At 19.3% G+C, this 14868-nt stretch overlaps 4 protein-coding genes across 4 annotated transcripts; 1 reads left to right on the top strand and 3 right to left on the bottom strand.

Annotated features, from left to right (window-relative positions):
- Window positions 1–260: 260 nt before the first annotated feature.
- On the bottom strand, window positions 261–2459 carry PGSY75_1362500 (putative exonuclease; the record flags this gene model as incomplete). The annotated part of the gene is made up of 2 exons (XM_018787647.1): window positions 261–1426; window positions 1556–2459. The coding sequence occupies 2 exons, from the start codon at window positions 2457–2459 to the stop codon at window positions 261–263; spliced, it is 2070 nt and encodes a 689-aa protein (XP_018640389.1).
- A 668-nt stretch (window positions 2460–3127) lies between these two features.
- On the bottom strand, window positions 3128–9133 carry PGSY75_1362400 (calpain; the record flags this gene model as incomplete). Its single annotated transcript, XM_018787646.1, has 1 exon — window positions 3128–9133. One exon carries the CDS (start codon window positions 9131–9133, stop codon window positions 3128–3130), a length of 6006 nt encoding a protein of 2001 aa, XP_018640388.1.
- A 2250-nt stretch (window positions 9134–11383) lies between these two features.
- On the bottom strand, window positions 11384–11953 carry PGSY75_1362300 (conserved protein, unknown function; the record flags this gene model as incomplete). Its single annotated transcript, XM_018787645.1, has 1 exon — window positions 11384–11953. The coding sequence occupies one exon, from the start codon at window positions 11951–11953 to the stop codon at window positions 11384–11386; it is 570 nt and encodes a 189-aa protein (XP_018640387.1).
- A 1360-nt stretch (window positions 11954–13313) lies between these two features.
- PGSY75_1362200 (RuvB-like helicase 3) lies at window positions 13314–14765 on the top strand (the record flags this gene model as incomplete). Its single annotated transcript, XM_018787644.1, has 1 exon — window positions 13314–14765. One exon carries the CDS (start codon window positions 13314–13316, stop codon window positions 14763–14765), a length of 1452 nt encoding a protein of 483 aa, XP_018640386.1.
- Window positions 14766–14868: the final 103 nt, after the last annotated feature.

The following is a 14868-nucleotide window of genomic DNA, read 5'->3' as shown; positions in this document are numbered from 1 at the left end:
TTTTGTTTTTTTTAAAAAAAAGGGGAAAAAAATGTTTAAAACCTTAAAAAAATTTTTAAAAAATTTTAAAAAAAAAATATAAGAAGAGGAAAAAATTAAATATGTGTCATTAAAGTAATATACTTTTTTATAATTCTTTATAGGAATATTACAGAGAAAAAAAAAAAAAAAAAAAAAAAAAAAAAAAAAACATATTTGAACACATTCACATATATATATATATATATATATACATTTATACCGTCTAATATTTATTATATTTATTCCCATGTACTGTCTCTCAACTTATATTTTTGAACAAATAAATTCATCATTTGATTGTTGTTGGAGTCACATGTAGACATATAACCTTTTTCTATCAACATTTCTTCTATCTTTATTAAAACATAAGAATCAATAGAAGCATAAATTATTTGTTCATGGGTAAGTGGTCTTATATTCCAGTTAGCTAATTGAAATTTTTTATTTAATTTTTTATTTAATATCTTTATACACAAGTCATTTAAACTTTTAAAATATAATTTTAACATTTGTTTGTTTAATATGTTAATATTATTATTATTATTATTGTTGTTAATATTATTTATTATATTTTTATTAAAATGATAAGGTGTTGAATGTACTAACTGTTTGAATAAATGTATATCATTCGATTGAATCATATCTCTATTCAATGCTTCAAAATATAAAATATTATTATTGTTATAAGACGTCTTTTGTTCATTTCTTTTTGAATACATATATATATTATCATTTAAATCTATAATGTTGTTATATATATTTATATGTGATATGTTTTGAAAATATGAAGACATGATTTTAATATCAGTAGGAAAATTAAAAAACAATTTATATATAAATGGATTTTCTAATAACCATTTAAAAAATTTAAATATGATTAATTTATAATTATAATCAATAAAATATAAATCTATTATATAAATTTTTTTATTTGTTGAAATAGATAAAACACTAACGTTTTCTTTTTTATATCTATCCCATTCGATATCTATACCAATATAATATCTTTTTTTTTCTTTCCTAAGTATTTTATTAATATATTCATATGTTAATATATTATTATTATTATTATTATTATTATTATTATTATTATTATCATTTGTATAATTAACCATATTATTTATATTGTATATATTATATTTCCAATGATCGTTTAGTTCCTCTTTTATGGTTATAACCATATTATTAAAATCATTAATACAATTTATATACTTGACATTTTTAACGTCTTCAGGTAAAACAAAATATTCCAAATTTGGAAGGTTAGCATCATTATAATCTATAATATTATCAATTGATCTTTTTAAAATGTTAACATTTATATTTTTATTATTATCATTTGCACGTTTATTCATAAGTAAATATTCTTTTGCTGCTAAATAGGCCCATTCGTTTAAGCACAGGCCTACAAAAGAAAAAAATAATAAAATAAAATAAAATAAAATAAAATAAAATAAAATACATACATATATATATATATATATATATATATATATTTATATATTTATATGTTTATATATATATATTTATATACCTGTAATATCATTTGAAGATAACAGATATAAAAGTATTTCCTGCTTTAATTGACTACATTCAATATCCTTCAATAACAAAAGGAGTGCATTTTTCAACTGCTTATTTACTATATGTTCTAATAATAAGGAATAATTAAATGTACCATGATTCTTAAAAGGTGTGAAAATATTCATGTTGGGCGTTTTAAAAAATGAAGCGAATTCAATTGCTGTAGTAATATATTTTGTTGTATTAATATATTGAGATAATAAATAATCTACATTTTGTACACTTAAATTTTCTTTTATTATATTCATATCATAATTAATTGAATGTAATACATATAAAAATTTTGGATAATTAATTATATTACACATCAAATTTATATTTAATTTATTTTTATATGTTTTATTATTTTCAAAAAAGAAATTTAAACTATTCAATAATATATCCTGTATAATATTTTTTTGTTTTTTTTTTAATGAAGGACTAACTGATATAATTATATCATCATTAAAGAGAGTAAATATATATTCTCCATATTCATTATTATTTTCAAAGATTTTATGATAGCATTTCATTATATTAAAATATATTTTTTTTATATTATCTTTATATTCATTAATATTAACAACATTTTTTGTACTTAAATTTTCTAAAATATAAAATATTATATTCGATGTTATATTTTTTACATCTTTACATATACATAAGTATGGTATTATATCATATAGTTTTTTTTTTATATATATATTATTATGTGTATGAATATACTTTCTATTATATTCTTCTATAAAACAATTCTTCTTACTATATTCATAATTCTTTCTATATATCATACTATGTAATCTCATATGTTCCTTCGAACATGAAAATCTATTTAAAGAACAAAAATTATAAACGTTTAGTAATCTTTTTATCATTGCAACTAATATGTCATTACATATAATTTTATTTTACATACTCCCTAAATGTTCCTTATAATGCTTTAAAATAAAGCTGGTCTCTCCAAACATTATAAGTACATATATATAAATATATATAGTCTATACTCTTACATTTTGATATAACGTATAATTATATGTATATAAATTTAGATACTTCCATTTATCCTATTATAATCTGCAAACGATAATTATATAAATAATAAATGAAATAAAAAAAATAAACTAAATGAAAGTAAAATATATATATATATATATATATATTTAATAAATACAAGCCCTATTACATACATATATATAATATATATATGTTTTAAAAAACAAATTTGCCTAAATTATAAAAATCCCATAGCCAAATTATTCTGTGCTCTTTCAAATATATTTACATATACATCTTTTTAACACATTTCTTTTCTCATTTTTAATTTAGTATTTTTCATAAATAATATTCATATATAGAAAAAATAAAACACTCATTGCACACATAAAAAAATTTTATGATTATAATTAAAACAAGTTTTATAGTTTTTATTTAAAAAAAAAAAAAAATTGATAAAATAAAATTAAAACATTTTAATGTGTGCCTATTTTATTTTTATATATTTTTCTCTCTTTTTCTTAAATTAATAGAAAATTTTTAAAGGTTTTTATTGGGGTGGATAAAATTTATCCACAAAAATTTGCTTGTCTGATATAAAATGAGCTTCGTGGTTATAGAGAATATCATCTTTTATATTTGTAGTTATAAGTAATAGATAAGAAGCTTCTTCTTTTTCTAGTTCTACTAAGGGTATTAATACGGAATTAAATTTTATATAGTAATCATAAGCACATGTTGAAAGTGGAAGAACGTCATTTCCTGTATTTCCATGAATATTGCATTTCTCAATTAATTTATATATAGAATTATTATAATTAATACATGTTATGAATGAATTATTTTTTATAATATTTCCACTTTCACAATCGTCTGTTGTCTTATTTGAGTCACTTATTCTTTTATATATATTAACAAAGGGTATGCCTTTAATATCCATATTTTGAAAAAATGTAATTCTTAAAGATAATAATGTCATACATGTTGTATGAAATAAAATGACGGAATAATTTTTTAAAGAATATAAATGTACCAATTCATATTTAAAAAATGAAAAAGGTGGTACAATATAAGAATAAGGAATAAAATACAAAATCGGTTTCTCTTTATTATTTGGATAATGTATACATATTTGATAATTACCTGTAACATTAGCTCTATATAATGAAGGCATGAGACAATATATTCCACTTTCTAATGTACATTCTATATAACAACATCCAGCTTTATATGGACCACTAGATATTATATCTCCTTTTTTTAAAGATCTTGGTGAAGATGTATTTCCTTTAAATATTCTTAAATTAACTGAATGTTCTTGAGAACATTCTAAGAAGATATAAAATCTTGTACATTCTGGAACATATAAACGCACATGAGGATTTCTAAAATAAGACCACAAATTATTAGAACAACCACCTGCACTTTTATTCGTCCACTTACCTTTAAAATATAATGATGAATAATTATCAGGAAATAAAGGAGGTATTTCATATAAGGATAAATGAGTATGACTAAAAACTTTTAAAGTAAAATTAAATTCTTCTTTTTGTGAATATTGTGATACAATCAATACATAATCTACATTTCTCAGCACATCTGGATCATTTTCAAAATTTTGCTTTTCATCATTCACACAGTTATAATCATTATCGCCATGGTGATCATTATTATCTCTATAGTGATTATTATTATCTCTATGGTGATTATTATTATCTCTATGGTGATTATTATTCCTATTTGGGATCATATTATTTCTTTGATCATTAGCAATGATTACATTATTGTTCTTTCCGCTACTATGAGTGCTATTTCCTTTTTGCACATTATTTAACATATTATTCATATTGACCCCCTTTTTTATATTTTCTAAATTTTTAGTATTTTCCACATTTTGTATATTATTTTTATTCATTTCTTTCTTCGATTCACTCATCATATTAATACTCATAAGGTCATCCTTACCACCTATTATTAACTTTATAAATGTACATTCTCCATTGGAGTATATCCCCTGTTTTATTGGAAATAAGGGGCAAATAATTCTATCATTACCTGCGTGCACATGTAAAGCTAAATACTTTTGAGATACATCACTTTTACGTTCTCTTACATGTCTTGATAAAAGTATCCATACTTCTATTGGTTTCTTACCTATATAATATAAACCATCTTCTGATAAGTCTTGTTTTCTTACATTTAAATGTAAAGCAAATTGTGGATTGTATGCAACTAAATGTGTATCATCTAATAATATGGATGAATTCAATAAATTATTATTTTCCCATTTTGTATGTATCTCAAATTGGTATGGGAAAATAACACTATTCCAACATATATATATATGTGAAAAATATTTTATTACATCTTTCCAAGGAATCCAAAAACAACCATCATCTTTACTTATAGCTTTTTCTAAAGAATAATTTAATTTTTTTTGTAATTCTTTTGTCCATGTTTCAATATCATTATGAGAATATCTTCCTTTCCATCGAATACAACCCCAAGGATTCTTTATATATAATAATTTATCTCCATTATAATCTTCTATATTTAATATTGAATAAGCATGTCTTGTTACAATTCCTGTTGATATTGAAACACCTTCAGGATAATCTAAACCAGATGGAGCAGCATCTTTTAATTCTAATGTACCTAAACATACAACACATTTCCCTTTTTTTATACCATCATAAATATTATTCCAAACACTATCCCATTTTTCATCATACTCTTCATAAGAATCATATTGTTCATATTCTTCATATTTCCCTTCTTCATAATTTATACCCAACGTTTTATAACCTCCTCTCTTAATCAAATCGCTATAATTATCAACAGATCCGTTCATATATTTAGAAAAATCCATAGTAGTTAATTCTTCCTTCAGGAATTGTTTTTCCAGTTTATTTCCTATCTCATAATCGTCTTTATAGAAACAACAATAATTATAATTATAATTATTATCATTATATGCTATATTATCATCATTGTCATATTGATCATCATCCTTTTTATTATTATAGTTATACCTTGTGTCATCTATATATTCATCATTTTTACCACATTCACATTTGTTATTTATCATTACGATTTCACTTTTATATGTACATCCATCTATATAGCCATCATTATACCCATCTATATATTCATCCCTTATCAAAGAATGCATACTATGCTTGTCAAATGACGGGGGAGAACTACTGATCTTAGATTTCAACGATATTGTTACTGGTATCCAACCTGTCAAATAATACAAATCAGAACCAGGATTAGAACCAAACATAGAATATGATCCTCCCATCAATTTCACAAAAGCTTTTTCTAATAAGGTAACCCATAATTCTTTTTGATTATTTGAATATGCTACTAACAAGGAATTATTGTTCTTCACTGGAACATAATCATCTATAATTATTTTTCTTTGTATACCATTACAATGAAGTCTACATATATACATACCACAAGGATTAAAAATAGGCCATGTTTTATTTACAGATAAATAATTCCAAGTACATGGAGTTATAATACTAGAAATAACTGGTATCTTATGTTTCTTTTCATATTCTATTAATACAGTTAATGATGACAAAAATGAACAATCAGCAACGAAACCTTGTCTTATACAATTATTATATAAATAAGGAGACATTACAATTGGATTCTCATATAAATCTGATAATCTTTTCCAAGAATCAAATTTTTTTTTTTGTCTAATACTTAATTCTAAAAACCCATCGGGGTCGGTCCATTTGTAATTCAACCATCCATATAATTTAAAACCATTTACATAATGAAATATACATCTTTTCTTATCACATTTTTTACAACACATATAATTTTTTTTAATACAATCCTCATTTACTATATATTTATGATCACAGTTATCTAATAAACATTTTTCCCATTCTAATTTGATATTCTTCAATTCTTTATGTTTATATTTTTTTTGTTTATCATTTTGTTCATATTTTTCTATCTTATTATCACTACCATTATTATTATACACATTTTTATTATAACTATTATTTTCAATTTTTTTATATTTGCTTGTATTACTTTTTAGGTATGATTTACTTTTATTTTTTTCCCCTATACCTTCTTTTTCATTTTCTACATTTTGGGCATAATGTTTTTCTTCTTTCTCACTTTTATAATTCCTATAGGTATGAAGATCATATATTTTATTATCTCTTTCTTTGTTATAATACTCCAGATTATTATATTGTATATCATTAATGTATTCCATTTTTATATTTTTTTCATTCCTACTATCTTTCATAAGTATTCTTAGACCTTTCTCGTCATTTTGATATTTTTTATGTTCCATAATATTCGCCTGGTTAGATTCTTCTATATAACTTGCTTCAAAAAGGAATGAAGGTTTAACAATATTATAAATATTACTATTATTATTATTATTATTTTTTTTATTTTGTTTTTTTTTTTGATATGTTGCATTTATTTTAGAATTTTCCCTTTTCTTCTTATCATCATTATTGTTTTCATATTGGTTGGATGATGAAAAGGGCCTGGAATTAAAAGTATCTATGGATGAAGTAATATAATAATCATATATATTATGATCACATTTATCATTTTTTTTATTATCATCGTTAGGTGTTATAAATGTATTAATACCATGTGTGTTATGATAATGTTTTTCATTTATATTATTTTGTTTTTTGTCATTTAATTTATTTTTATTATGATTTTTATTATTTGTATATTCGTTTATACCTATATCGTCTATGTGATTTATTGATTTTATTTTTGTATTCTGATTGAACATATCATTTAATGTCATATCTATTTTATAGATATCTTTGGAATGAATTAAAAAGTCCTTTTGTTCATGAGTTGAGTGTTCATTTTTTATATTCCCCTTTTCACTATCTTTTATATTATTTATATTATTTATATTATTCATTTTTTTTATTTTTTTTTTATTTTTTATTTTTTTTATTTTGATATAAGATTCTTTTGTATTATTATACATGAGATTATTTCGAATGTTATTTTTAAAAATATTGTGAAGACTAAGATTTGTTTTATTAGTAGTTACATGTATATTTTTATTTTCATTTCTTTTTCTTAAATATAGATTTTTTTTATTCATTTTATTGAGTACAATACCTTTTTTTTTATTTTCATATAGATGACTACATAAAAGAGATGTATAAGAAAAGTTGGATTGATTTTTATATTTTTTGTGTGATCTCTTTTTTTTTAAATTATAATAATCATCATGATTATTATTATTGATTGAATTATTAAAGAGGTTACAATATGATAATTGTTCATTTTGTTTATTCTTATATGTAGTATGATTTATTTCTTGAATTTGTTCTTTTATATCTAAATAATTTTGTACATATTTCAAATATAGATTATTTTTAATATCTGGATCATTATCTATCCATGGCAATATAATATATTTTCCAATGAAAGAGCTTTCAAATAATATTTTTGATGCTTGTTTATTTTCTGATATATGACTAGGCATTAAAGATAATAAATTAAAAACATCACAATTATATTTATAATATTCATATATATATAAGAATGAATTTCTTTTTAATATAATATTTTTAAAATCATGATAATACATTAATAGATCCTTATTTTTCTTCATACTTTTTAATAATTTTTCTTCTTCCTTTTTATTTTTATAATTATTTTTTAAATATAACATATAAAAATCATTCTCATTTTGAAATTTTTTAAGATGGTCATCAATAAAATTATCATTCTTATTATTATTATATGAAGTAAACACATCATGTGTACTTTGTAATTTTTTTTGTTTTTTATATTTATTGTCTATATATGATTTTCTATTTAATAGTGTATTACTAATGGTATGTATAATATTACTAAATGAATTCTTAACTAATTTATCATTTTTTTTTTTATTATTATCATAATTTTTAATTTTATATTTTTTTTTGTCTTGTGTTAATTTATAACTCATGTTTATATTGTCTAAATCCATACTTCTACTTCTACAAATATCAAATTTATTTGATTCAATATTTTTATAAACATCATTATAATAATAAGATTTATTCAATTTATTGTCATTAATATCTTTAAACAAAAATATATTATTATTATTATTATCATTATTTTTTATACTTTTATCATTTGTTGAATTTTTTATTACATAAGAATCATTTTCTTTATCACTACTTGTAGGTAATTTTTTATCGCTACATTTATTTGAAATATTCTTAAATATATTTTTTTTGTAATACAATCTTTCTTTTGAGTTATCAACATTATTAGTAATCTTATTATTAACATTATAAATATAAGGACTATTATAATTAATATTATTATTATCATTATTATAAATATTATCATTATTATGCTCTATATTTTTATTGTTCTTATAGTCAAAATGCTCTCCATTATTTTTTTCTTTTATCAAATATGTTGATACATTTTTATTACCTACATTATTCCTTTCAATATTTCCTATTAAATTACATTTTTCCTTTTTTCTTCTTTTTATTTTTCTTTTCTCTTTTATTTTGCTATTTATACACCCCATATCATTATATGGAAAAAATGTCTTAATTATTCAATTTATATAATTTAAAAAAAAAAAAAAAAAAAAAAAAAAAACAAACAAAAAATTATATAAAATAAAAAATAATAAGTAACAAACAAAAAAACACAACACAAATCAAATAAAAACTTTTATTATATTTTAATAATTTATGTTGTAGAAGCTAATAAAATATATATACTTATATGTATACATACAAATTTATTATATAAATATAAATATATATATATATATATATATATATATATATATATATATATATATATATATATAAATTAATATATATATTTTTAAAATATGTAACTATTACATTTATAAACAAATCTTTATCTTTCATTTAGTTTTATATAATAATTAAATGGATAATTTTCTATATATATAAAATAAAAAAAAAAAAAAAAAGTAATACATAAATAATAAATGTTATATGAATAAATTAACTTGTATAAAAAAATGTCATATAAATCTTTTTTATATACAAATATAATATATAGTATATAATAATAATATTGTCATAAAATATATATTACATATTATATTATAAAATTAATATATATAATATATATATATATATATATATATATATATATAATATAACAAATTATAAAATATGTTACTATTTTTTTTTTTTTTTTTTGGGCTCTATATAATTCATAATTTTAATAAATACATATATATAATAATATAGTAAGAATATTTATTTCAAGAAAGAAAAAGAAAAAAAACACTTATCCATATGTAAATAAAAAATTATAAATACAAGCAAATATATAATGTTCTATAAATTTATTATTAGTAGAAAAATTAAATAATGGAAAAAATATAAGCATATATATATAATATATATATTTTTATATAATAATATTCTTAATTCCTTTAAATAAATAGTATTTTTAATTTAAAAAAAAAAAAAAAAAAAAAAAAAAAAAAAAAAATACAATAAATAGATAAACATATATATATATATATATATATATATATATTTATATTTATATTACTGTAAAATAACAAAATATGAAAAACATACACAAATGTAAAATACCATTTATATAATTCTTGAAAAAAAAAAAAAAAAAGTGTTTTTCTTTTTTATATGTCAAACAAGAAGTATATATATATATATATATATATATATATATATATATATATAAATATATAGTACATGAAAAAATATAGAATTTGAATATATTATGAACACATTCTATTTTATTTGTTTATATTAATAAAATAATAGAAAGGAATAACTTTATAGACAAAAAAAAGAATAGGAAATACATACTAAGGCAATATTTTATATCCAGAATATTTTGTTCACAATAAGTATTACAATATTAAAAGGTACAATATTCTTATAAATTTAATACTTACTAAAATTATAAACAAGATAAAATAAAAAATATATGTATAATAATATCACATATATTTTCCTTATGTTTTTTATTTTTTTTTTTTTACTATTATTTTACATATTAAAAAAAACAAAAAAAATAAAAATATAAATATGAAAATATAAAAATATAAAAAAGTGATGTGAAAACATGTAAGATTAAATATATATGTAATTTTATATCATTAATGTGCACACATACTAATGTTTAAATAAAAATATATCCTATTATAATATTATATATATATAACATTTTTATTCATATATTTTTATGACATAAAAATAATTATAAATAAATGCATATTTGTAATTATATATATAAATGATAAGGAATACCAAAAAAGAAAAAACAAAATATTATATTTTTATTTAAAAAAAAAAAAAAAAAAATGAATGAATGAATCATTCTTTAGTCATAATATTTAATATTCCAAAAAAATAAAATGTGTTCATGAAAAGAAAAAATATACATTTATTAAATCAAAAAAGGAAAAATCATGATTATAAAAATATTATTTTTGTATCAAAACGTGTATATCAATACAAAGTAAAATATATATATATATATATATATATATATATATATATATATATTTGTAATAATTAGTATTTTATTATTAACTTGATAATAGGATATTTTAAAAAGTTGTTATATTAAAAAAAATAAACTAAAAAATTTAAACATAAAAATTATTGCTTAAATGCACATAAACATATTTTAATATATACATAATTTTCACAATTGAAAAAAAAAAAAAAATAAAATAAAATAATAAAAGGAGAAAAGGAGATATATATTAGGTGACAACATATATATATATATATATATATATTTATTTATTTATTTATTTCCATACGTCACCTTGTTCATCTGGCATTTTATAATCTCCAAACATTCCTGCTGGGGGAGCATATCCAAAATATTTTTGAATATTTTGTCTTGTTAACATAAGTGTCAATGTATATATAAAAGTTGATGAGCAATGATATAAATTTTTTGATTGTAGACCTGTACGTGTTAATAAGGTAAATGGAAAAATAGGTTTAAATGGTAATACAGCAATTGTTAATCCTTCAAATAAACTAAATAATACAGGCATAACACACATAAAAATTAAACCTGTAATAAAATTTGATTTTGTTTTTAATGTAGTCATTTCTTTAGTTTTCTCTATATATAATTCTTCTGCTGTAGCCTTTTTCTTCTTATCTTTTTTTTTATCTATTTTACTTAATAAACCATCTTCTTTCTCTTTCTGTACTTCTTCATATAGAACTTTTACTTCTTCATTTAATTTTTTAAATTTCTCATTTCTATATACAAATAACCAACTTAAAAATTCAGAAAATACACCACATCCTATAGCTAAACCCATTATACAAAATATATCATACTTTCGTATTTTATCCTCCATATTTATAATACTTTTAAAAATTTATATAATAAAATGATATAATAAGATATGTAACTAATGGTTAAATATTCTAAATATATATATATATATATATATATATATATATATATTAATGTTATGTATAATATAAGAATAGGTTACTAATTATATTTTAAAAAAATATACATATATTTATTTTTAATTATATATATAATAACACATTAATCCTTATTTTTATAATTATTTACATTTTTTATAAATAGATACATAAATATATGTGTTCATATAATTTTAATCATTACTAATAATTTAAAAGTTAAAAAGTAATTGATATTTACATTATACAAACATAATTCTCTTTCTGATTTTAAAATAAAAAATTTAACAATTTCAAAAATATTAAAAATATATATATAATTTATTAATTACAAAAAAAATTAAAAAATATATATATATATATATATAATATACATATTATATTTCTTTAAAATTTTTTTTTTTTGTATAAATATTTTATGAAAAAAAAAAAAAAAATTTTCTCCATTTTTTTTTTTTCGAATATATTTTATTAGGCTTTATATAATTTTGTATAATTCTTTGTTTATACATATTATGAACACATTTTAAAAATATATAGGAATAAAAAAAAAAAAGTTAGAATATAATAATATATATATATATACATTCATATGTATTGGATGAATACTACTACTTTTTCATTTTTTATAAAGAATTTATAATATATTATTTTTCTCATATAATATTCTATAAATAGATACATTTTTTCTTTTTTTTTACTCATATATATATATATATATATATATATATAATAAGAAAAATTAATCAAATAATTTATTTATAATGTTATCCAAAAATTAAGATAAATTTTTTTTACCTTTATATTGGTTTACAGTGAAATAAAAAAAATTAAAGAAACAAAATTTAGCCATATAAAGAAATAAATACATATATACATACATATATATATAAATTAAGCTAAAATGTATGATTTATAATAATATCTTAATAATTTTGTTAAAAATTTTATCTATATAAAATTAAATTATAATAACTTATATATAACAACAATGTTTATATGAAAGATATAAATATTGTAGGAAAATAATATATATATATATTTATTTATTTATATTTATAATATAACAACTTAATGGGTAATTCGAAGCATAAACATTTTTTCTCATATAATTTAATTTTTTCATCTTGCCTATTTTGAATTAAAACAAAATATATATTTTTATTTAATATATAATTATATTAATCTAATTTATTAATCCCTTATTATAGGGAAAAAAAAAAAAAAATTTAATATATATATATATTTATTTATTTATTCATTCATTTTATAATTCATGACAATATGAAGCTCGAAGAAGTGAAAGATATTCAAAAAATAGAAAGAATTGGAGCACATTCTCACATTCGAGGATTAGGACTAAATGATTGTTTAGATGCTAGATATTGTTCTGAAGGTATGATTGGACAAATGAGTGCTCGTAAAGCTGCTGGTATTGTCTTGAGAATGATTAAAGAAGGAAGAATAAGTGGAAGAGCTATTTTATTAGCTGGTCAACCAGGTACTGGAAAAACAGCCATTGCTATGGGTATTGCAAAAGCTTTAGGTGAAGATACTCCCTTTACTCATATTTCTGGTTCAGAAGTATATTCTCTAGAAATGAGCAAAACAGAAGCATTGACACAAGCTTTTAGAAGATCTATTGGTGTAAGAGTAAAAGAAGAATCAGAAGTAATAGAAGGAGAAGTTGTTGAAATTGAAATAGAGAAATTTAATGAAAGAGATATAAATAATAAAAATAAAAAATTAGGAAAAATGATATTAAAAACAACTGAAATGGAAACCTTATATGATTTAGGTAGTAAAATGATAGAAGCTTTACAAAAAGAAAATATTACTGCAGGAGATGTTATATGTATTGATAAAGGTACAGGTAAAATTACCAAAATTGGAAAATCATTTGCTAGATCTAAAGATTATGATGCAATGGATCCAAATACACTTTTTGTTCAATGTCCTGAGGGAGAATTACAAAAAAGAAAAGAAGTAGTACATACTGTTACCTTACATGACATTGATGCCATTAATAGTAGAACTCAAGGGTTCTTGGCTTTATTTTCTGGAGATACAGGTGAAATAAAAAATGAAATCAGAGAACATATTGATATGAAAATTAATGAATGGCAAGAAGATGAAAAAGCAGAAATTGTACCAGGTGTCTTATTCATTGATGAAGTTCATATGCTAGATATTGAATGCTTTTCATATTTAAATAGAGCTTTAGAAAGTGAACAATCACCTATAGTCATTATGGCAACAAATAGAGGTATTACACATATAAGAGGAACAGATTATAAAGCTCCTCATGGAATTCCTTTAGATCTATTAGATAGAACACTTATTATTCCAACCTATCCATATAAACATCAAGATATACTTAAAATTTTAGAACAAAGAGCAGAAGAAGAAGATGTTGATATTGATGAATATGCAAAAGAATTATTATGCAAAATTGCATCCGAATCCTCCTTAAGATACGCTTTACATTTAATTACATTAGCAAATTTAGTTTCAAAAAAACGTAAAGCAACAGAAGTTACTGTTCAAGATGTTAGACGTGTATATAATTTATTTATTGATGTTAAAAGAAGTACACAATATCTAATTGAATACCAAAATGAATTCATGTTCTCTGAATTACCTAAAGAAGACCAGTCCATAAAGGAAGAAGGTTCTTCTGAAGAAAAAAGAGAACTTCATGAAAAAAATTCGGAAAATTCAAGTACAAGTAATTAATAATGTTATATGCAAAAAAAAAAAAAAAAAAAAAAAAAAAAAAAAAAAATTTTAATTAATATAAAAATAAAAATATAAATATATATATATATATTTTTTTTTT

Source organism: Plasmodium gaboni, chromosome 13 (assembly GCF_001602025.1).
Source record: "Plasmodium gaboni strain SY75 chromosome 13, whole genome shotgun sequence".
Lineage (NCBI taxonomy): Eukaryota > Apicomplexa > Aconoidasida > Haemosporida > Plasmodiidae > Plasmodium > Plasmodium gaboni.
The sequence above is the reverse complement of the archived record's forward strand: the minus strand, read 5'-3'. Positions and strand labels throughout refer to the sequence as shown.